The sequence below is a fragment of the Uloborus diversus genome, chromosome 10 (assembly GCF_026930045.1).
Source record: "Uloborus diversus isolate 005 chromosome 10, Udiv.v.3.1, whole genome shotgun sequence".
NCBI classification, from domain to species: domain Eukaryota; kingdom Metazoa; phylum Arthropoda; class Arachnida; order Araneae; family Uloboridae; genus Uloborus; species Uloborus diversus.
Genome location: NC_072740.1, coordinates 75226457 through 75251284, shown reverse-complemented (window position 1 = coordinate 75251284; position 24828 = coordinate 75226457). Strand labels below are relative to the sequence as shown.

The 24828-nt window shown below is 32.6% G+C and overlaps 1 protein-coding gene and 1 non-coding gene across 2 annotated transcripts in view; one reads left to right on the top strand and one right to left on the bottom strand.

The window, feature by feature from the left end:
* The first annotated feature begins 1067 nt into the window (after positions 1–1067).
* On the top strand, positions 1068–1141 carry Trnat-agu (transfer RNA threonine (anticodon AGU)). Its single transcript has one exon. It is a non-coding gene; the product is annotated as a tRNA-Thr (tRNA).
* A 1802-nt stretch (positions 1142–2943) lies between these two features.
* The window catches only part of LOC129231056 (BAI1-associated protein 3-like), a 196343-nt gene continuing 174458 nt past the window's right edge, over positions 2944–24828 (bottom strand). Inside the window, exon 32 of the mRNA XM_054865304.1 lies at positions 2944–3092. Coding sequence (XP_054721279.1) covers positions 2944–3092 — 149 coding nt within the window. The remainder of the gene's footprint in view (positions 3093–24828) is intronic.

The following is a 24828-nucleotide window of genomic DNA, read 5'->3' as shown; positions in this document are numbered from 1 at the left end:
TCGAGTTTTTTTCCCCCAACATTATTTGCTTTTATTTTTGTTAAAATAACTCGCTTTCCTAAGACGCGTTCTTTTCTTGAATGAGGGGTACGAAACCCCTTCTGAACTCCACACCATTGCCTAGTGCCTTCTAACGTAGGGTTCCCAAACTTTATCGCGGCACCTTTTGAAAAACTAGAATTTTCTCACGGCATCTAGTCTATTTTTTGTGTACATATTATTACCATGGGCACTTCGTGGCACCCCTCACCTCTTTCTTGCGGCACCCAGTTCGGAAATCCCTGAACTAACGTATTATAAGTATTATTAGCACTACTATTTTTTTTATAGCTTAAAGTTTGTAAATTATCAGTGAGCAAACTGAAACCAAATAATAACTACCTTAAGTTACAATTTTCCCCCCCCAGATTTTGGAGGAGGTCCGGGCCCCCTCAGCCCCTTCCTTATATACGCCCTTGTTTTTAATAACCTTTTGAAGTCGGGGCCTCCTATAAACTGCTACTTAACGTAACTGACAACCCACCGAATCCTGAGTTAAACACTAATTTAACTAAACGCGAAATTAGTTTTTAAAGCTAAACCTTTTCAGTTACGTTAGGTAGTAGTTTATAGGAGGCCTCGACTTCAAAAGGTCATTAAAAAATAAGAGATCGTATATAATTAGTTAGGTATTAAAATAATTCATCGTATAGTAATTTTAATCAGTGCTTATTTTATAATTGGGTGTTTAGTTTAGTTGATTTTTGTACTGGAATTGTAAAATAAATTTTATTTATAGGTTTGGGTAGGAAATCGTATGTAAATAACCAATTAGTTTTCACTTTCTAGTTTGCTTTAATTTTTTGAAGTCGGTTCTATTTTTTTATTCAAAAATAATTTATCTGTCATTATCTGACTTTTCCTTTTTTTTTTCAATTTTCGATATCCATTTTTCCACTTTGCAACCATAGACATAGGAAACCGGTTTGCTACCGCTCACTACACAGAGGAAAACCGGTTTTTCTCCGGTCAGCAATGGTTTTAAGTACGATCATACAGTAACAGCTAAATTTCCTTGTCACATGTGTGGCGCCGTGGCTTAGTTGGTTAAAGCGCCTGTCTAGTAAACAGGAGATCGCGAGTTCGAATCTCGCCGGTGCCTTTGTGTCATAATGTTTTACTATTAGCTAAATGGTTTGAATGGGGAAAAAATCGTTTCGCTTAGTATATAATTTGCAATCGGTTCATTGAACCGAATATTTTTTAAAACAGAAAGTTATCTATAGTCATTTCTTTTTTATAACTACATGCAATGGAACATTATTATTGGTAGTAAATTAGTACCTGGAAAAAAAAAGGTGGAAAATTTTCACTTCTTTTATTCATGGGGCAAAGTGAAAAAAAAAAAAAAAAACTTTCTATTGAAGTATTTTGAAATATTTTCCATTCGATTGTTAAAGATATTTTTATCAAATGAATTAGTAAATAAAAGAACGGATGAATAAATGAAAAGGAAATGAAACAATAAACGATTAAATTTGAAAGTAATTAATTTAATACATGAAAAAAATTAAATGAGTGAATAGAATAGTGAATTAAATGGAAAATAAGTGAATGAATGAATAAATGATGGAATTATTAAATAAAGGAATGCAAGTGAAACATTTATTAAATGCATGCGTTAGTGATTTGATAAAGGATTGAATCAGTAAATGAAATGAACTATTTCACTTTGTCCCATCCGCTTCACCCAGCCAGGCGCGGTTCCAGGATTCGGCTCAGGAGGGGGCACTTTTTTTGTTTCAATTTCGGCGCCCCCACACACCTGGCGCCCCCCCCCCCCACCAAATGAATTCACCAAGAGGAAAAATCACATTTTTGTTTGTTTTCCACCTCTTCTTTACTTTTGAACATTCAGCTATTCTCCCGCTAGGGAAAAAAATATTAAGTAAAAATGCATTGCTAATGGAAGCAAAAAATAATTTAAATAATGTAGGACATGATAGGATTTTATAGTGGAGTTCTTAGAACTGGTGACACCTAGGACGTTAATTTGTGGTGTCCCCCCCCCTCACTCGCCCCATCAAGAAAAAAAAAAGTACAACAAGGTATTGTGATTTATTATTGCAATAAAAGTAATTGATGCGCATAACGTTTTCAGTTTAAACAATTGTTTTAGTATAGCTTTAAATAACAAAATGCAAAAATGTAAGCGCGGATGCAAGGAAGAGGCGATGGGGGTGATAATTTGAGGGACTGTGCACCTGGCCATAAACGCAATTTCAGTCGATCTTCGATGAAGTTACCGGAAGGAGGATGAGGATTCTTCAAAAATGTTTCAAAATTGTATTCTTAAAAACGCGATTGCATTCCATCTGAAGTTAAAAGAAGAGCAGGTGCACAACTTGAAAATAGTTTTTTTTTTTTCGTTTGAAAGGGGGGAGGGAGGGGGAGCACTTTAAAAAAAATCCCTCAGACACATGGTATATATATAATATATAACACACATACAAAAACTAACAGGACCGCTGGGAGGTTAAAACTGAGAGATGATCTTTGGTAATGCTAAAGGAAGCAAATGTCCAGCCCCCCCCCCCCCAGATTTTTTTTGAAATTTATGTCTTAAAAACGTGATTATAGACTGCATTTGTGGATGTTAAAGAAAGAACAGGGGTTTTTAGGAAATGTCATCGATGCAAATAGGCTATTATCAAACGGTAAAAAAGCCATAGAATGCCAAGAATTATTGAACTATTAGAATACCGATTTTTTGAGTCGATTTACCACCCCCAGCCAATGTTTCAAAATGGAAGCTCCAAAAACAAAATTTTTGACAATCTGAAGATATTGAATAGAGGAAAGTTCCAGGGGGGACTCTCCTCTTTAAGTTTTTCGAAATTAAAGTTCTTAAAACAAAGGTTTTTAGACTTTCTTCAATGATGTTAGAGGGAAAAATTCATAGGTTCATCCTCTTAAAACTAGCAGAATTGTAGCTTTAAAAACACAATTTTCGTCATTCTTTATTGATATTGGAGATTCAAAATTGCTACTCAGACGATCTTCGGGGTTGTTAGATGGCGGGGTGTTCGGGGGCTCTTCCTCCTGAATAATCTCTACAAAATTAAAGACCAGGAAACAAAATTTCAGACTAATCTGTAATAATTTTCGAAGGGAGGGGGGCTTGAGCTTCGCGCACAGCATTCTTATTTTCAGATGGGTGGTGGAACAAATTAGCTGACCAAGAATCTGCAACTGTTAAAGGTTTTTAATTTAAAGATTTCTTTTTAAAATAATTTAGGTTTTTTCCTAACATTTCTTTTCCTTGTTAAAATAACTTTTCTATCCCTAAGAAATGTTCCTTTCTTCCTTTCAGTAAGAAAGAATACTTCTGAAGAAAAAAAACATCAACTCAGCATTCAGGGGTTGGTACCGGTTCTGTGGACCCCTCCTCTGTTTTCGCCGCATCAGAAGAAAGTAATTAAAGACTGCACTAGTGCAGCCAGAAATACCTTCCGGAGGAGGTTTTTCGATGAAAAATACTATCTAGAGGGACTGTTTTTTAATCAAAAATACTCTCAGGAGGAGGCTTTTTGATAAATTGGATTTTTTTAAAAATCAAAAATACCTTTCGAAGGTGTTTTTTTGCTCAAACTACTGTACTAGAATCGGCATTTATGTTAAAACCAATGGCTCTGAGGGGTGTTTTCACCGTCAAACCCCCTACTTTCAGATATTTTTCAAAACTTAAGTCATAAAAACGCTATTGTAAACTATCTTTCGTAATGTTGAAGGAAGGAATGAGGTTCATGTGTATTTTTTTGGAAAAGTTTCATGAACGCAATTTCAGACGATCTTCGATGATGCTTCACAAAGAGAGGTTAGGATGCTCTCCCTTGGAAATTTTGTCGAAATCAAAATTCTAAAGACGTAATTGTAGTTACTCTTTGATGACGTTAGGCGTTAGTGGAAGGGTTTGGATTTGGAACTTTCTCGCGAACATTTTTCGAAATCGAGGTTTTGAAAACGCAATTTTTGACGATCTTCGGTGATGGCAGAGAGGGGAGAGGTTCGCCCCTTCCCTCGGACATTTTTGAAAACTAAAATCATAAATAAAAAACACAATCGCAAGCCAGCTTTAACGATAACCGAAGAAATGGAATTCTGAAACTCTCTCCCAGAAATTTTTGGAAATTGAAGTCAATATTGGAATTTTTGAAGCTCTTCGGTGGTGTTAGGACGATAAAGGAGGGTCGCCCCCTTTAGGAGGACCTCCCCCACAGTTTTATTATTACTGAATGTTAAAAAACGCAATTTTAGATGATCTTCGATAATAGTAAGGAAAGGAGGTGGGGGAGTCAGAGTTCTCAAGGTTAGGTCTTCAGAGTTGAAGACCTAAACCTGTGTTATTAACATGTGTAACCAGGATACGTAGTAAAGGTTGAATAATTAAAATCAATCGCTCCTCACTTAAAAAAATTCTGTATCCGCAGTTGAGAATGGGCAATTCTCATGATATTGCGCCCCTAAGCAGACGCAGACGCGCTCTACTCCTCACTGGTTGAGGAACGGTTAATGAATTTAAAAAAATTTCAAATGTCTTTCTTTTGCACCCAGTTCCAAAACTTCCCCTAAATTTAGAGGGACACTCATAAAATGCAGATATCGCGCCCCCTTGGGAGCGCGGGCGCCCCACAGATTGAGAAATGGTAAATGAACCAAATAAATTTTCCAAATGTCTCTTTCTTTTGTACCTAATTCCAAAACTTCCTCTCTAAGTTTCAAAGGAAAATTCATTAGTTACGGATATTGCGCCCCCTAGGGGAACGCAGATTGAGAACTGATGAATGAACCAAATAACTTTTCTGAATGTCTTTCATCTATACCCAATTTCAAAACTTTTACCCTAAATTTGGAGGGAAATTTTTTAAGTCGCGAATATTGCGCCCTAAGAAGGGCGAGGAAGCGCCCTACTTGATATTGGTTTAGAATCGTAAATGAGACAAATAAATTTTCTAAGTATATTTCTTTCTTTTGTCCCTAATTCGAAAACTCCCCCCCCCCCCCTTCGCTATATTTAGAAGGAAAATTCATTAGTTGCGGATATTGCGCCCCTAAGGGACGTGCCCTACTCCCCACGCACTGAGAAGTGGTGAATGAACCAAATAAATTTTCTAAATGTCTTTCTTTTGTACCCAATTCCAAAATTTTCCTACCAAATTCAGAAAGAAAGCTCATAACTTGAGGATATTGCGCCCCCTAGAAGGGCACGGATGCGCCACACTTCACACAGGTTGAGGACTGGTGAATGAGACAAATAAATTTTCCAACTATCTTTCGTTCTTTCTTTTTGGTATTTAAATATTCGTCCAGGGACGCTTTCGGCGCCCCCTTCCTACTGGCGCCCCAGATTTTCCCAGGGAGGGGCAATTGCCCCCATTGCCCCCCCCCCCCTTTGGATCCACGCCTGCACCCAGCACGTACTTGGCTAACTGTACAAAGCATTTAAAATACAAGTAAGCTGAATATTAAACAAATAAATACTGCACCAAATATTATTAGGTCTCAATTAATATTTAAAATGTTAATAACAAGAACTTTAATATTTAACAAGGACGAAAAATTGTTTTTGACTTACAACAAAATATTACAACATGAGTAAATTCTTGAAGATTGCTTGCACTATCATATTCTTTGACTTTTAGAGGTAATTTTGTCTTAACTAGAATAGACTACAAGTGTTACTACATAGTTAATGTATTACTAGGTAGGTGGCGCTTAAAGCAGAGTAAATATTTCACCATTTCACTTTGCTCCGCTATTTCATTTTGCCGTACATTCCCCTATATATAGTACATTTTCTTTTTCGCTTTATAATTGTAATCGAGATGCTCTTTCACAATTTGTTTCCTCCTTGGCCATTTTTGTTTATTGTTTGTCAAAATTTAAAGTTTTTTTTTTCTTTTAACTTGTATAAAGAGTTTTCTGATTCGTGGGTGTTTTCCTCCTTTTAGTACCTGGAGCAAGATTTCTCTTTTGCTCGTGTAAATTTATGCCTAGTTAAACTTTTACAAGTTCGTATGTTAGATTCCGTAGAGAGAGTGATCCTGCTATTTCTCATTTTAAAATTTTCTTTAACGGTAGTTATAGAAGTGTTACTCTTTAGAAATTCTTTGCCTATTAGTGGATTATTATGGGTGGTGTATGAAAATTCAACTTGCGGACGGACTGAAAACTAGCAGAACACTTTTGCAGCGAAACCTTGGAAGTATTTGGAGTTATTTCTATGTTAAAGGTTTTATGTAACACTTAAATATTAATAATGGAGACTAGTCGACCCGTGCGGAACTCCGCACTGTGCTTCGAATCGTTCCATAAGGCATTTCGCTCTTTAAAAATTTCAAAGGAAGAACATTATGAAGAAGAACCGAAAAAAAAGTAAGCGCAGAAGAGAAGGCATGTAATTTAAAGACATCAGTAACAAAACCTCGTTAAATACAACACTGTAAAAACGATTCAGAAACGTTCCTGGGAAATAATGGGCAGCTGATGTGCCCAATATCTGCCAGTAACATATCTTGCAAATTCCAGGAACTTTTTCTGCTAAAATTCAGTTACATTCCTGATATTATCCTGGAAGCTTCCTGAAAAATTCAGAAATCTTCCCGTTTAAAACCAGCCGTGTCTGTGGAAGTAATATCTTGGCATCATTCTGATTTTTCAAGCAAGTTAAAAGAGCATTATTGCACACATGGCCAAAGCTATGCCAGAATTGCACGTAACAAAAATTTTACTTGCCTGCAAATCTCGCAAAGCAATGCAGTCCACACTTTTTCGCTCCCTTTGGGAGCTTAATTAGCATGGACGGGCCGTACCTGAATTAAAGTCGATACACTTTATAAATACGCTCAGTTAGTCTTTAAACTGGGAGATAAAAATATTTTTCACAACAGTGAAAAGTCTGCATTCTTGCGACTTGTAGCAATTCAGGAAACTTTTAGTCAAGAACACTTAATTTTTCCAGGAAGTGGATAAAAACCTTTAAAATCCCGAAACGTGACACGGAAATACCCAGTAACGTTTCGGAATTTTTTTACAGTGAACGTTGTGATAATTTGATCATCGCTCACCTTTTGGTCGTACATATTTTCAATGCAAACATAAATATCATTAAAAGAGGCTGAGTAGTGACTCGTGAAAAAGCAATAATTGTGCATGTGAAAAAACAGGTTGTGGCAAATACAGTCCTGCCCATGTGAGCATCTGACAGGAACAGAAACATTAAAGATATATTTATTGGCACGGATTCGAATTGGCGCCATTCTGATTAACAGCCTGACACCCCAACAAACCTAGCAATTGCGCCTTCCTTTTCGAAAGCTATTCATTGAAGGAATGCGTAGTAAAAAACAGCAAAAAAGCTTTTTGCAAAAAAAAAAAAAAAAAAAATAATAATAATAAAATCATGCTTCTATATTTTGTCATTAACCAGCACGATACGATTCAAAATTATTCGTAAAGCATGGAATTTGAATAAAGAATGACGAAGATCTCACGTAGCGATTGAAATAAGCATTCTAGAGAAGTAATAATTTAGATTGAAAATAAGTGTTTTTATCTTTGAATATTGAACTATTTCACATAGAAGATTGCTTTTACCGTTACGGCTTAAATGCCCGCACATGTTTCTCTTTTAATCGAACACTTAAAATTCAAAACCAAAACCAGTTGAACTGAGTTCGTTTTTTAAGTGTAATTTTTCGAACGTAGACAAAACGTTTTTTTTTTTCAGTAGAAAGCAGAGGAGTAGAAAATGATTTACTGCTAATGAAGTTGATAATAATTTTAATGCTTTATATCGTATTTGCGCGAATAAAAAACTACTGGGTGAAACTGGTTTACTGGGTGAAACTCGTAGTTTTAATTTGGTGTAGTATTTTTTTCATTCTACATTTCAGCATACAATGAAAATGTTTTTCTGCACAAAAAGGATTTCCTTTACGTAAATCTAATACTTTTTTATGCTTATATTATGCTGAGTGATCTGGATGTAGTCAGAGCTTTAAAAAAAGGAAAAACACTCTTCGATTAACAGTCAACTTATCTTAATGATAACTGTAGCCTGCATAAAGGAGTCGAAACACCAAGTAGCATTCCCACTGCATTTATTTTATTAAGTGTGTATGTTATGAGTATATGTAATGCGTAATACTAATATAAATTTGATATTATGTCGGAGAGCCCAAGCTTGCCCGAAGTTCAGATAGTTTATAGCCGAACGCTCTACCGAAAAAAACTTATCAATTTAACCAAACAACTAATTCCAGTGCTTTTAAGCTTTATTAAAATATGAACACACACACAGGCTTTTTTTTTTTTGCCGAAAGCGACGTAAAAAATTGGAAAACTGCATTAGAACTTTGCAAAAAAAAAAAAAAAAAAAGAAAATGCGTAAGAACTACAGGCTGCATCAAGGTTTTCAAACAGCAAGGGGCGTTTTCGAAAACTTGATTTTTCGACCGTAAGTCTATTTTTCATCATTAGCCAGCCTGATAAGTTTTAAAATGAGAAGGGAATAATATATAAGATAAGATATTGAAGAAAAATGTTTTTATTTTTGAAAATTTTTACAATTCGTTACCGCAGGCTGATTGAACCGTTATGGCTTAGATGGCAGCACATGTTCATCATTTAACAGCACGGTTAAAATACAAAATAAATTGAACTATGCTCTATTTTAAGCGTAGCCTTTCGAATGTAGTAAAAATGTGATAAGCTATTTTTTTTTTTTTTTTTTGCAAAAAGAAGAAAAAATATATATTTTACCCTTCAAATTGAGGTAGTAATTTTTTTATTTGTACAAAGAGTCAAAAAAACTCATTAGAATATATATTTCAATATACGATTTATTATTTTTTTCTGAACAAGAAACAATTCTATTGTAGTCTGAAATCATAAACCTGTTACTTATATTTTCGCTTACATTATGCTTTAATTTGCTTACCAGAGCCAAAGCTTTAAAAAAGAATAAAAAAACGTACAATTCAGAAGTAATTTAGCGCACAGTCACATCAAGTTTTCATAACAGCAAGGAGCGTTTCCTTCTCAATTTTTCTATTCCCTCATATTTGTTATTTACTTTATTAAGTGTCCATGCAATGCGCGATATTTCTCTAATTTTTTGATGCAGATTGTCCGGACGTAGGCCCGAACGCTCATTCTCCTGGTTACGAGGAGAACGCTCTGCCGATCAAGCTATTCAGCTCTGTCGGTCATAGTGCAAGTTAAAGTTATAAGTTTAACCGAAAACCTAATTCTGGTTCTTTAAAACAGGTTTTTCGGCTGAAAAAAAAAAAAAAACAATTTTTAGACCGTGGGTCTATATTTCGTCAGTAGCCAGCACCATAAGCTTTGAAATAAAGTGTAAATCAAAGAAATCGATCAAGAATTGAGGAAAATCTGGCGTAGAAACCAAAAACAGGCTACAGAAATAATATATAAGGATTTGATATTCTTTCGGACAGCCCAAACATGCCCGAAGTTCGAATAGTTTATAGCCGAACGCTCTACCGAAAAAAACTTATCAATTTAACCGAACAACTAAGTCCAGTGCTTTTAAGCTTTTTTTTTTAAAATATGAACACACACACAGGCTGCTTTTTTTTTTTTTTTTTTTTTGCTGAAAGCGACGTAAAAATGGAAAACTGCATTAGAACTTTGCTTTTAAAAAATGCATAAGAACTACAGGCAGCATCAAGGTTTTGAAACAGGCAAGGGGCGTTTTCGAAAACTTGATTTTTCGACCGTAAGTCTATTTTTCTTCATTAGCCAGCCTGATAAGTTTTAAATTGAGAAGGGAATAATATATAAGATAAGATATTGAAGAAACATTTTTTTATTCTTGAAAAATTTTACAATTTGTTACCGCAGGCTGCTTGAACCGTTATGACTTAGATGGCAGCACGTGTTCATCATTTAACAGAACGGTTAAAATACAAAATAAATTGAACTATACTCTTTTTTTAAGCGTAGCTTTTCGAATGTAGTAAAAATGTGATAAGCTATTTGTTTTTTTGCAAAAAGAAGAAAAAATATATATTTTACCCTTCAAATTAAGGTAGTAATTTTTTTATTTGTACAAAGAGTCAAAAACTCATTAGAAGAATATATATTTCAATATACGATTTATTATTTTTTTTTCTGAACAAAAAACAATTCTATTGTAGTCTGAAATCTTAAACCTGTTACTTATATTTTCGCTTACATTATGCTTTTATGTTCTTACCAGAGCCAAAGCTTAAAAAGAAAAAAAAAAAAAAAAACGTACAATTCCGAAGTAATTTAGCACAACGTCACTTCAAGTTTTCATATCAGCAAGGAGCGTTTCCTTCTCATTTATTTTATTCCTTCATAGTAGTTATTCACTTAATTAAGTGTTCATGTAATGCGCGATATTTCTTTAATTTTTCGTTGCAGATTGTCCGGACGTGGGCCCGAACGCGGATTCTCCTGTTTACGAAGAGAACGCTCTGCCGATTAAGCTATTCAGCTCTGTCCGGTCGTAGCGCAAATTAAAGTTATAAGTTTAACCGAAAACCTCATTCTGGTTCTTTAAAACAGGTTTTTCTGCTGAAAAAAACAATTTTTTAGACCGTGGGTCTATTTTTCGTCAGTAGCCAGCACCATAAGCTTTAAAATAAGGCGTAAATCAAAGAAAATCGATCAAGAATTGAGGAAAATCTGGCGTAGAAACCAAAAACAGGCTACAGAAATAATATATAAGGATTTTTCGAGACAGAATTAAGAACTAATTTATTTTCTTTTTCAGCTTTTTTTTCTTAACCAGGATCTGTCATTTAAAAATTTTATTGATTTTGTGGTATGAGTTACTTTATAGATTGATTTTATGAAGTTGTTTTTGAGCATGAATAGATATACATGTGCTTACATGTATAGGTAGATTTGCTAATTCTAACAATTGGTGAATCCTAACAGGATGGAAGCAGTGTGAAACTTCAGCAAATGAAGATTAATGTTAGGAGTTTGTTAGTTAACTTCAACTTATATATTGCAGTCGATAAATAAGTATTTGTATACTGGAGCTTTTTATATCACTACGCGGACAGAAAAAAAAAAAAAAAAACCTTCAAAATGCTTCTGACACCATTTTTTGGCAGCATTATAGCCATTATTTTTGTTTGGAGGGTCATTATTTTTATTTGAATTTTACATTCTTTTGAGAGGACTAGTGATGGGAAAAGATCACAAGCATTTACTTTTGGAGCCCAATGGGGATATTCTCGCATTATTATTATTTTTTTTTTTCAAATTATCAAAACCATTTTTTTTCCTCATTGGGTTTGTTTCACAATTTTTCTCACTTATTTTTCGGCGTAAAACCAGAGTTCAGACTCACTCCTATGACCCCTATGTAAAAAAATATTCACAGTAAAGACATTTTTTTACGTGAAAAATGTTTTCAGACATGGAGCTCATAAGAGTGAGCCCGATACTCTGGTTTTACATACGTGAGAAAATTATAAAACGAATCCCCCCTCCAAAGAAGAACATTTTTAATTATTTTTCAGAATATTTTGGAGGGGAGTACCCTCATGAGTCTCTCTACTTGCTTTCAGTGTTCCTTCTTTTGAATTTTTCACTTTAGTCCCCTCAGATGAATATTGATAGTTATTGTTACACATCTACGTTTTTAGTACCTTTGGCACACTAATTTGTGTGGTATGCATTATTTTTTATTGATTGAGTGGCGCAATTACAAAAACGTTAAGTTTACATGGCTTTTTTTTATTGTAGTGATAAATTTAAGAGTTCATTAAAAATCTAAATTATTATTTAAAACGTTGAAGATTTTTATAATCCTATCATATTTATGGAAGCATTTGCATGCGTAGGTGAAGTGTTACTTTTTTCAGTGTCTTGTACATTTCTTTTGTTGTCTTGCTGAACTTCAAGATCTTTCTTGCTTTCTTGAGCTGCTAATGTAGTATGTTTCTCTTACTCACTGAAGATGTCCATTTCTCTTTCTTTCAAATGGATTTTGTTTCTCCGATGTTGTTTTTCATCAGATGTTTCTACAATGTAAGTTTCTTGGATTCAAGTCTTTAGCTATAACTTTTGCGTGTCTAGTACCCAATTTCTGAGTCCTTCATGTAAAATTATTTTGACTAGGATGAAAGTCGTTTAAATTTCTCTTATATCCAAGTTACGGGACAGGATCTCTAACTTGAGGACAATCACTTTTTTGTCTTATTTCTTCTTATTTCTTAAGGACATGTCTACATATACGTACCTTGGCCTGAGGTAAAGTTACTAAAGATCTTCTTAAAAATAGAAAACTTGGTTCAAATTGAAAACACATGATTAAAATGCTTCTCAAGGTAAAAGTCCAAAAGTGTCCCAAGTATGGGCACTTGACTGTATTCAAAATCAAATAATGATGCAAATTAAAAATGTGATAAAAATGAAAGGCTTTGATCGTAAATGCTAAAAATGGTGATGATTTTAATATGAAGACTACCCCTTAACTAATCATTAGACATTATTAGAATTTGGAATTATGAAGAATATTTTATTCCTGAAAAAATGACATATTTATGTGTCTCTAGTGTAAATAGACTTCAAATACGAAAGAAAGTTTCATCTCCCCCCCCCCCCCCCACATGACTAGACTTGTACGTGATTCTACATTTATCAATAAGCTCTCACTTACGAATTTTGCAATTTACATTGCTCGAACCGGAGTATGTTTAATTTAAATATAGTTTGAACAATATTAGTCAAACGTTAGACCGTCTCATTTGAATATATTGCAAGATTGCTTAGATTATTCAATAAAACATTTCTTTATAAATATACTTTACAGATTTGAGTCGTTCACTGTAAAAGTGATGTATCTCTATATTCTCAAAATATGTATTTTTTTGCTAAGTGGTATCCCATTTAGTTATATCTTTTATAAAAAGGTGAAGCAACTCACGTTTCCAAAGATAAATATCTAATAACAAATAGTAGCTGAACACTTGTTTTTTTCTTAAGGAAAAATTTGCAATGGTCTTAATGTAATAAGGCATGATAAAACTATTTACAAAGATGTACACCACTTTCGCAATGAACGACACATTTGTAAATTAATTTAATAATGGATATGCTGAAATGTTTTGAGTATAAAAGAGGAGGCCTTTCAACACATAGAACTTATTTTATTGAAAGATAGTAACAAAATATTAAAAAATATATAAGATGAACATAATGAACTCTGAATAAAAAATACATGCATGGGCTGAACGAATGATATGAATTACAGTAACTGAAAAATGTATTGAATGTACGAATTAAACTAATTACTAACAATTAAAAGTAAATTGGCCGGCTATTTGTTTAGAAGGATCAGTTCGAAATTGGATAGCACCACGAGCTATTAATTATACGAAACATGGAAGAAATAATCTAAAGATATCAGTTTATTATGTTTCAGTTCATTCAACGATGTGAAAAATAGTTAATTTTTGAACAGTTAATGACCAAATGGACTCACTACTTTAGATACAAAAAAAAAAAAAAAAAAAAGAAACTTATACTAGTTTAAAAACGAAAAATAACGCTTTCGTTGCTATTTTATATAGATTTTGGAGCATATTTAACACAAAAATGTTTCAAAAATAATAAACTATAAAATAGATCTGGACATTAATATTTCTTTAATAATACAGACTTATAAGGCCAGATATCTATGTAGCCGACCCAGTTTAAATGTAGAGATACTCAAACTTAAGATACTGAAGCTTTGAAAGGCTGAGACGAAAACTATCGAGGGCCACCGAAGAAACGTCGAGGTTTTTGAATTTTCAAAACTTTTATTGACAAACTATGTTTATCAAGCGTCTCACCTCCCCCCCCCCCGCCCATCTCACATGGTTTATGAAATAAATTATGATACTTCAGTTTAGGCACAGTTTTTGCATCTTTCATTACTTTACTTCAATTGCGGTTCATAGAATGAATGAAAATTAATTTATCATATTAAAAATAAAAACTGCAATTATTGAAATCTTAAGAAGAAAATAAATTTAAAATGTCCACAGAATAATTTTTAGAAAAAATCTTTGAATTTAAAAATGAATGCCGAAAAGCAAGAGAGACAAAAATCAAGTTATGTTAAAGTGCGCAACATAGTTAAATCTTCGGTTTTGATTGAAGCAGACTGCAAAATTGGAAGTAGAAGTTTAAGGGAAAACGTTAAAGGGTAAAACGCACTTAGTTAAATCTTTGGCATTGATTGAAGCAAGCAGCAAATCTAGAAGTAGAAGTTTATGAGGAAACGTTAATGGTAATCCGCATTTAGTTAAATATTTGATGCTGATTGAAACAGGTTTCAAAATTAGAAGTAGAATTTTAAGGAGAAATGTTAAGAGTAATATGCACTTAGTTAAATCTTTAGTGTTGATTGAAGCAGGTTACAAAGTTAGAAGCAGAAGTTTTAGGGGTAACGTTTAGGGTTTTCTGCACTTAGTTAAATCTTTGGTGTTAATTGAATCATTCTGCAAAATTATAAGTAGAAGTTTATGAGGAAACGTTAAGGGTAATCCGCATTTAGTTGAATCCTTGGTGTTGATTGAAACGGGTTGCAAAGTTAAAAGTAGACGCTTAAGGGGAAACGTTAAGGGTTGTTTGTAAAAACATAAGGGAACAAGAAAATTAAAAACTTATGCGGACTACTACGAAAGAAAACCAAGTAGTTCGAAATACTAGAAGACTATCGTTGTCATTTGAACCATCATGGTTACATGTTTAAGTTATGCAACTTTTCTATTGAATTTCATGTATTTAAGATTTTGCATTTATTAATTTATGTAGAGACAAATTTCATGTTAAACTTAAGCGACCCACTCATATTGTCTGTAAACTAGTATAGCTGCATACAGATTGGTCTGAAAGATACCTTTTTTTCTGGATTTCTAACGTTGTTGAAGGCAATGAAATCGCACAACTTTGGTCTCCAAGTTAGGTTCAACGGTACCATTCTACTTCACTAGATTTTTAAGGGCTTTTCTAGGTGATTTTCCTTTGACAACTCTATTTTTCCAGTCTTATAACGGTTATTTAGCTTATCCTTTCTTGGAATATGCTCTAGATAGGTTTCTTGACTGAAGTTTACGTTTATACAAAATAAATAAATAAATAAATAACAAAAGCAGTTAACATAGTTTTTGACTTAGTTGGAAGTATCTACAAGTTGGTAAAAGTGATGCAAGAGATTTATTTCGCAAAGTGGTTGGATTTTACTTGCCCGTATTTAACTCACCAGGAGTAGCGTCACAATGAATGATTGTGAGTATTTTTCTCAGAAATGTTAAAATTGCTTTTTAGCTGAAAATATTTCATTTCCTATTTATTCTAAGCATCAAATGTACAAAATGATAAGATTTGATAAAACAAATAAAATATTTGATATAATAAAATTTAAAAAGAACTTTTCTTCTAGGTGTGAGTATTTTCCTCACGGCGCGAGATGTGTGGATATTAATTAGGGGCACAGTACATTTGAAAATTTTTTAATATATTTTTTTAACCTTTAAATGTGAAAAATAATGAAAACTAGAAATAACTGTTTGTATTATTCAGTTGCCGTATAAAATATACAGGACATAAAAATGTGAAAGAAATCAGAAATGAAAGGCTTCTTTTTGACTTCTGAAAATAATACTTTCCTTCAAACCCTCAAACATTCTAGTTATATTTAAATTTTTAGCTAAATATATTCATTTTAAGTTACTTTTTGTTAATATTTGATCACAAATAAGGTTACAATAATTCCTATTTTCTGAAACTAATGACTCTCTCAGCCTTTCAAACAAAACAGTAAATACTTTATCCTTTCATAATTAACTATATGTTATTTCAAAACATACAAAATACATTAATGAAAAACCTTATGAGTATAACACATACATTGAGTTTTCAAAATACAATGTTTTGCAAAGAACGCAACATAAAGATATATAATATATATATGTAGCAGACAAAACAACATGGACGATATGATATTACAGAACAATATACAAATGATAGAAGTTCCATCAGAAATTTTAATGCATCCGACACATTAGAAATCTCAGTTGATATGAACGAACTAATAATTTATATCGCAATTACCTTTGAAAATTTCAATTCTGAAAATTTTCAGACAGTCACTTTTTCTTTTAGATCAGACTGCTAGCTGAGATACTGCATGATCAAAGTTTGCAAAACATCAGCTTCAATGTGGACGTATGTATGTAGTTACTGTATCAACGGGTTTTTAATACTTACGCTTAAAATCAAGGATTTTTTCTTTTTCGAAGAATGCAAGGACAAGGGCTGACTAGTGAGATCTAATAATACTTGCAGAGCCAGCTGGTGGTTTCTTCTTGATCGCGGTATAACTACTCTGGTAATTGGTAGTTCCATCAATTACCAATCACAAGAAGCAAATATGACTTCGTCATTACAAAGATTTGCACCTTAATACTACTTAATAACAAATACAGATGTTTTAATTCCCTATCAGGATTAATTAGTTAGATAACGGAGATAATTTTATTATTAAAATTTAAAAAGCGACATTTTAATTCAGTAACATCAAACAAATGGAAGCCCTAATAGTTCAGCCATTTATAAATATTAACAATATAATATTGAATACGTAAGAAGCAATTTTTTTAAATTAATTGAATGATATTTTTGTTAAGTTCTAATAAACGACCAAGACCAGCCATCTGATCAATTTTTAATGTCTGGTAAATAAGCAATGAAAAAGTCTGAATGGTTTGCAATTTAGAAAGTGTGATATATATATATCTGTATTTTAATAGTATTAAACAAAAACTCTTTCCCACAGCTGTGGGACAGGGCAACAAGCAAAAACGAAAACTCCAATTACTCAGCCATTTAAAAGCATTTCTAATGCAACGTTAATTGACGAAGAATTAGAAGTCTGAACGGTGTTATTTAAAAACTATTTGAGAATTTTTTTAAAATAACTGTTAAGAACTGTTATTTAAAAAAAGTGATAAAAAGTTTTGTCGAGTAACAAAAACTATTTGAAGTATCAAGGACTTTTTTTTTTAAGGTTTAGCTGCTTGTTGTTCATTTGGTAAAAATTGAAAAAGTCTAAATGATTTATCATTTGAAGTTAGTCCTTTTCTTTCAATGCGATTAAATAAACTTAAACACCAATAATTCTGCAATTTAAGAGCGTTGACAGTATAACAATAACTGTACGTATGAAAGGAGAAGGAATTTAACCAGTTTTTACTTTAAAACAGGGTCAGTTTTTTCCAGAAAAAATAATAAACTGAAAAAAACGAAAACGTACTTCCTTACCATGTTACCATTAAACAAATGCGCTGATTAAAAATGGATGTTTTAATCACGTTGTTTCAATACTGTTGTATTAAAAAACAGCAGTTTGTTTTATTACTTAAACATTAAAAAAGAAAGCATTGCTTTAGTTTTTCACAAAGAATCTATGTTAAAAATTTGCTGCAAATTTTTCTGTGTGATATACCACCAGCACTATGCGAAACATGCTACTTGACTTTCTGATAACGGTATTTAAAACCTCTTTTTCATAAAAACAGAAATCTTTTTCCTATTAACAACTGCAAGATGTATCACATTCAGCTCTAGCACACATTTCGTCAAAAGTTATTGCAAAACTGAAAAAGATTGTAGGGGAATGTGGGGAAAAGTGAAATGATGAATTAGTCTGTTTTTAGCGGCACCCATTTGGTAATATACTAACAATGTAGCCTTGTAAATGTAGTCTATTCCAGTCAGGAAGAAAATACATCAGATTGCAAGCAATTTAATGCAATGAATACTCATATTGTAAAATTTTGCTGCAAATTATTAAAATGATAAAATTCCTGATACTAACCTTTTAAATATTGATAGACACCTACTAATATTAAGTGCAGTAATTATTTATTTTACATTAAGCTTATCTGTATTTTGAGTGTTTTGTACAATAATGTGAATAAATAAGTGCATGCTGAGCAAAGTGAAATATAGTTCATTTCATTTACTTATTCAACCATTTATTAACTCACTTACGTACGGATTTATTTATTAATTCCTTTACATTCTTTTCCTTAATAATACCCTTATTTATTCATTCATTCTTTCTTATTCATTCACTATTTTTTTCACTCATTTATTTTTTCTCACATGCTTGTCAATTATTTTTTATTGTATCATTATCTTTTCATGTATTCATTTATTCTTTTATTCACTCGTTCATTTGGTCAAAAATATTTTTCATATTCGAATAGAAAATATCACCTTTGAAAAATGTTGCACTTTGCTCCATGAAAACAAGTTACGTTTCCACTTTTTTTTTGAAGGCACACATTACTGCCGAAAATAAAAATGTTTCAATTCAAGTTTTGATACAAAATATATTGTTTTTGCTTTTTGTATTGTTATTTTCAAAACCAATTTCCGATTTGTTCATTTTGAAAAAGGTAAGCTATCTTAACTATTTCACTTTGCCCCACATTCCCTGCTACTTAATACTTACCGAATTTTTTTCAATTTTGTGATCAACGGAAACTCACACACTTATTATCAATATAAAAATTTCTGTTCATAACAGTATTATAGGATGACATCATGAGCAACAAACTTGAAGTTTAAAAGTGACTTTGGTACTTTGGATACAATAAATGATTATCGAATTTTATAGTAGATGTATTTACTATGCACGCCTTTTAAAATGCCCTTGCCTTTGCATTAAAAAGTAACAGTAAATATAATGCGTATATATCAACTACCCACTCCTTTTTTTAACTTACATAATGATACACTGTAGTTGCATTTCTGCATACTTCGACCATGCAGTGTCTCAGCTAGTAGTCGAATCTCTAACTCCAACGATATTTGTCCATGATGCCATCAAAATAGTTTATGAACAGAAATTAAATTTAATAAAATCGAAATAAACCTTTCAGATATCTGAAGTTTTAAACAGTTTACGTTATTCGGACAATCGTGCAACACCACCTTTCACACATAAAAACGAAAAATGACCAACTTAATCTCATTCGGAGCAATTAATGTTATAAAATTTGCATTCGGGGGGGGGGGGACACATCGATTATTTTCTAAAAATTTTCTGAGAATTATTGTTAAGAGAGATCTGAATTAATTTTGCTCAATAAACCACCAACTTGCTCTTATGTAAGGCGTATACTTGTTCGGTCAGGAACAAATACTGCTTATAGCTAGGTAAAAACTAGATCCATAATTTATTTTATATTATTTTTCATTTTTTTATATGTCGGATACATTAATATTAATACATTATTCTAACAAATATTAAACACAAGAGCAAATGTTGAATGATTAAGGAAAAACAATATTTAAGTTTCCATGGAAATGAATGCTCAACGAATACACAATGAAAAATCTTATCACATAAATAGTTCGATAGACATTTCTTTATTTTTTCTTTCACGTACACAAATTGTCATACATTAATAAAACAGCAGGTTTACCATCACTCTGTGGTTTCCCATAATTGTTAGTGATAAAGCTTCTTTCGTTTTAAAATTTTTTCTTAGCACCCATCCATCATCACACATTGCTAACCAGCGGAATGCTGTTTTATTATATGTATAGTATATTTATATATATATGTATATATGTATGTATAAAAGAATATCAGATAAGCTTGGTCAAATCACTTACGAACTTTCAATTCTCAGAATTTATGTAGTTCCACCAATGGAGAAGACGTATCTTAAAAATGGAGAGTAAGATATGCTTTTTGTTAATCTGTTAGCACAAAAATTAATTTAGCTAAATTAAATTGAAAAAATAATCGTGTTTTCATAAACCAAAATAATTTTTTTTTAAATTTCAAATTTCTTCAAATTATAACATGAATTTATTAACCGAAGAGTTTTATTAAGAAAAACTTTTATTAAAAAAAACTTAATACTTAAAAAAAATATGTATTTAAACCAATGGAGAAGACGTTTTTTAAAAATGGAGGGTAAGGTATTCTTTCTCTGTTAATCTGTTAACACAGAAATTAATTTAGCTAAATTAAATTGAAAAATAATAGTGTTTTTATAAACCAAAAGAATTTTATATTAAATTTCGAATTTGTTTAAAGTATAACATAGTTTTAACAACCGATGAATTTTATGTATATAAAAAAAAAAAAAAAACTCCAATGACAGGTCTATAATGAATTCATAAGACCATTTCAAGTTGAAATCATTTTCAGTTAAAATAAGTTACCCTCTTTATTTGACAAACACATGCAATCTTTCGGAACATCTGGTCAACATCACAGACACAACACGACAGTCAATGAATAATATGTTCAGTACGTTCACGAAGACCATGACTTAAACGAACACTGAATATATATTTTAAACAGAAAGCCGGCAAACAGATCACGAATGCTTCAGTTTCTCCTGACGAATCAGATCGGCTGCAGGTCTGTCGTAGCTTCTGCTTACCAAGGCTTTCAAGATGTCATCTGAAAGAAATTCTCGAACATTATTTGCCTCCATTTTTCAGAGAACCAAATAAGCAATAAATAGAAAAAATGTGCTGATTATATGAAAAACCTAAAAATTAATTTTCTTAATTTTAGTGCTTATCTTTTGGGCGCTTGATGAAGTGTACTACCTTTTTTACGGATAATAATGGAAATGAGCCAGTAAAATGTCACGTTAGATGGCATTGAACTATCTAATTTAGCTTTCTCTATATTAAGCTAATTAGAAGATGGCTGCAACTTAGATGATAAAACTGGGTGTTCCGTTTTAACCTGCTAGACCTTTATTTTCGCAACCGTTAGTCCTAGATGTATACTTCCAATTGCAAAAATGTTCAAAATCAGATGCAGAGTTAAGATATTGAAAGTTTAAAGTAAAAATAAAAATGATGTAAAAAACACAAAATTTAACTTTTTATACGGGCCCCAGGTCCTTTAACTTATATTCAGGGAAATAATCTCTATTGAAAAATAATTCCAACACAAAAAGTTTGAAATTAGTACGACAAATATTCACCGAGATTTGAAACGCAGCGTTTCATTACTTACACCACTTTTCACTCGCCGTCAATAACACCTTTTGGGGGGAAATATAGCAGTGTTCAAAATGATATGTGCGCATAGAGTGCGGTTTGGCAAATTGTTCGAGGTTTTGTAGTGTGTTTCTGCGCATCACGGCATAATATTTGCATTTATTTTTGAATAGCAATGAAAAATATAAATACAGTCGACTCCCGCTACAACGCAATCCGATTTACGCGAAATGGCTATAGCGCAATTTTCTCAGGAGCCACGAATTTTAGAGCTAAAGCGAATTTCTCGCTCTCAACGCGTAAGTATTTAGAAAGAAATCGTGATGCTAAGTTTCGGCTTTGTTATAGCTTACTAAACATTGACTTCCTGAATGTACTTTCATCCTTTCAGCATCAGTAACTGCGCAAGTTCCCACACACCACACTATAAACATAGCTTTATTAGTGTGTATGTATCACCATTCATCATATTTTTTCATTTATTTATTCTAAATATGAAAGGTAGTGAAATACTGTGGCACCTAGGCACGCTGTTTCATCTAAAGCTTGAAGATAGAAACAAAAAGCGAAAGTTAGGAAGAAAGCCGAGACAATTTAAGAAAAAGTAAAGATTCTTGATACGCTTTAACAACTAGAAAGTGGGTCGAAGGTAGCTTGACAATTAGGTATGGAGTAAGTCAAGAGAAAGCAATCCGTATGTACAGACCTTAGTTTTAATATGAAGCTCACAGAGTAGTGTTTAAGCAAAATACAAACAGTATGAAATTGGAATTGTAGATTATAGAGACTCTGAAAGAGGGGTGTTACCATAGATGTAAAGGTTATAAAAGTAAATGCAAAGCTACTGCATTAAAAAATACATTAGAACTAGCTGACCCAGCCACGCGTTGCTGTGGCGAGAAGTAGTTAGATTAACTCAATATTTTGATAGAATCTAATTAATATTTTTAGTAATGCTTAAAATATTGTAGCCGAATTTAAAACATGAGATTGATAATGTGAGTGTTAGGCTGAATTAAGTACTTATTGATTTTAGTGAGTACTGACTAAATTTTCAAAGGTAAAAGCACTATACTTACGCATAGTAAATTTTGCAAGTATGACTTAAATCAAAAATAAAAACAAAATAACATGATAGTAAATATCGAAACTGATTGTAAAATATCGGAACGTAAAAATTAAGCACAAACCAACATACACTTTTAGAATGTACACTACATTTTATTTATCTCAGATTTCTCTATACTTTATAATCAATAACTTCTTTACAAAATACATTAACTAAATTAAAAACATATAAAAATTAAATTTTATAAATGAGGTAGTTAACATTGACTTCTATCTATTGTTTTTATTATTTGAAAACTGAAAATTATTTAAGCACTAAGTTCTGCACAATATTCTTTCTTAACCTGTCTTTTGCTAATACGAAAGGTATGATAGCTTTCCCACTTGTGAGTAGGCGATATATGGTTGCCATTGAGAGAAATATGTATGTTTCAAGTCCAAACCGAAAGTAGACATTGTTTGGTCTTGAGATCTATTTATGGTCTGTTCAAAAGCTAAACAAATCGGAAATTGAAGCCTACCAAATGTGTTTGAAAATTATGACGCTATTAATGGATTACATGGCAACCGAAAAATTTATTCTTTGAACTTTTCCGTCAAAGTTGTTGAAATTTTGATGAAAAAACGTGTACCGTTGCATAATCTAGGTGGGTTTAAACTGTGAAAAAGAATAATTGGTAATTTTCAACCGGAAATCGTCTAGTGACATTCCTGGTGCATCTAGGAAATTTAAAAATTCAGTTGGAATGTTTACGTCTTTGTTTTCATCGACAACTGTATAGTCTTGTTCAGCATCAACGGTCAGCACAATCTGATTATGATTTTTTTTTTCAGCTGTCAGTAATGGCTCATTATTCACAATAATCGTAGATATGACAGCGTAATTTCACTGTTTTTTCTCGTTGCAAATCAGCGTCAACTAAGTAGGTGACCAATTGATCAGGTGATATCACACCATAATGACTAAAAACCAAATTTGAAATTGAAATGCAAAAAATCTTCAATCCACACGAAAGCTTTATTATACATTTTTGGTGTAAAATCTAGATTTGGACATGGATGTGTTTGTTTAACTCTATGAAGCACATCTTCAAGCATAAAACTTATATAGTTTCCCCACAGAAATGATGATTGTGTTGGACATTATGTCGTGAAAATTATCTTAAACGGTTGACGAATACTGTTTCTCATTATGCAAAACCTGCTTTAGAAAATGCAACTCCCAATGATTGTGTGCTACCAATAATTACAATTCACGAAATGCATCGTGATATATGTATTAAACACTCGACAATTAACGGTCCGCAAATATTCCCGTCTGTTCGGGAATGTTAAACGAAAACAAATTCAAAAACAACATTCACTTTGTTTTGGATGCACAGTTTTGTTTTGGATGGAGTTTTGTCTTGGTTTTTTTTTTTAAATTACGCCCTAGACTCATGAATGTTGCGTTCTTTGTTTGAGTGGCTTCCGTGATTTATTTTGATTTTATTCAACACTGTAAAAACAATTAAGAAACGTCCTGAAAAATAATGGGCAGCGAATACGCCCAATTTCTGCCAGTAACATATCTTGCAAAAAGATAGGAACGTACCCCATTAAAAGTCAAAAACCTTCCTAAAATTATCCTGAAGTCTTTCTGAACAATTCCAAAACCTCTCCGATTCGAGACAATCATTTCGCTGAAACCTTTAAAGAGAACCGAAGTAATATTAAAAGTAATAGCTTGGCACATTTTTCGACTCACCAAGAAAGTACCAAAAGCATTGTCGCAACCATAGCCACTACTAAGAAAGACTTGCAAGTGTGCTTAAAGAATTCTACTTGCTTGTTAGTCTTGGAAAGTTACGGAATCCATAGACTCACTTGCTCCTATTGGGAGTCACGTTAATCTGGACGGTCCATGACTCAGGTATTAAAGTCAATTCATCACTAAAATTCTTTAACCTTCCTGAAATTGTCCTGGAATTTTTTTTAAGTATTCAGTACTATCCCAGGCTAAAAGCCGTTCATGTCGCTGGACCTTCAGAAAAAACGTTGGTAAGTTGAGCACAAAGCTTGACACCTGTCTACTTTTCCAAGAAAGCTCCAACAATAATGTTGCAAGCATTGCGAAAGGTAAGACATACTTGTAAGCAAGTACCACGCTGCGTGGGTGGTCTGCGATTCCTTCAAAGCTACGGAATCCAGAGGTTCATTCACTCTCTCTCGGAGCTTAGGAAATGCAGCCGAAACGTAACTCACCCGAAGCGGATACACTTAATAAATGCGCTCAGTTAATCTTTAAACTGGGAGCTAAAAATATTTTTCGCAACAGTGAGAAGTCTGCATTCATGACGTTTGTAGCAATTCGGGAAACTTTTTGACCCAGATACTTGATTTTCAAATAAAATTGTTGAGGACCTGTGAAATTCCAACATGTTTCACGGAAATAATCAGTGACATTTCGGATTTTTTTTACAGTGCATGTAAAATAGCGTGGAACATTCGTAAATAATTTTATTTCTGAGAATTGGGCCATACACATTAGGTTTTTGAAAATGTAAAAAAAAAAATAAAATCAGAATCGTTTTTGGTGGTTCAAGTACTCTTCGTAGAAAATATCTTCGGTAAAATATACTCGGTGACCGTTTTCAAGATGTACTGCAAGATGCTGTACATAAGGATCTCTTTCGTATA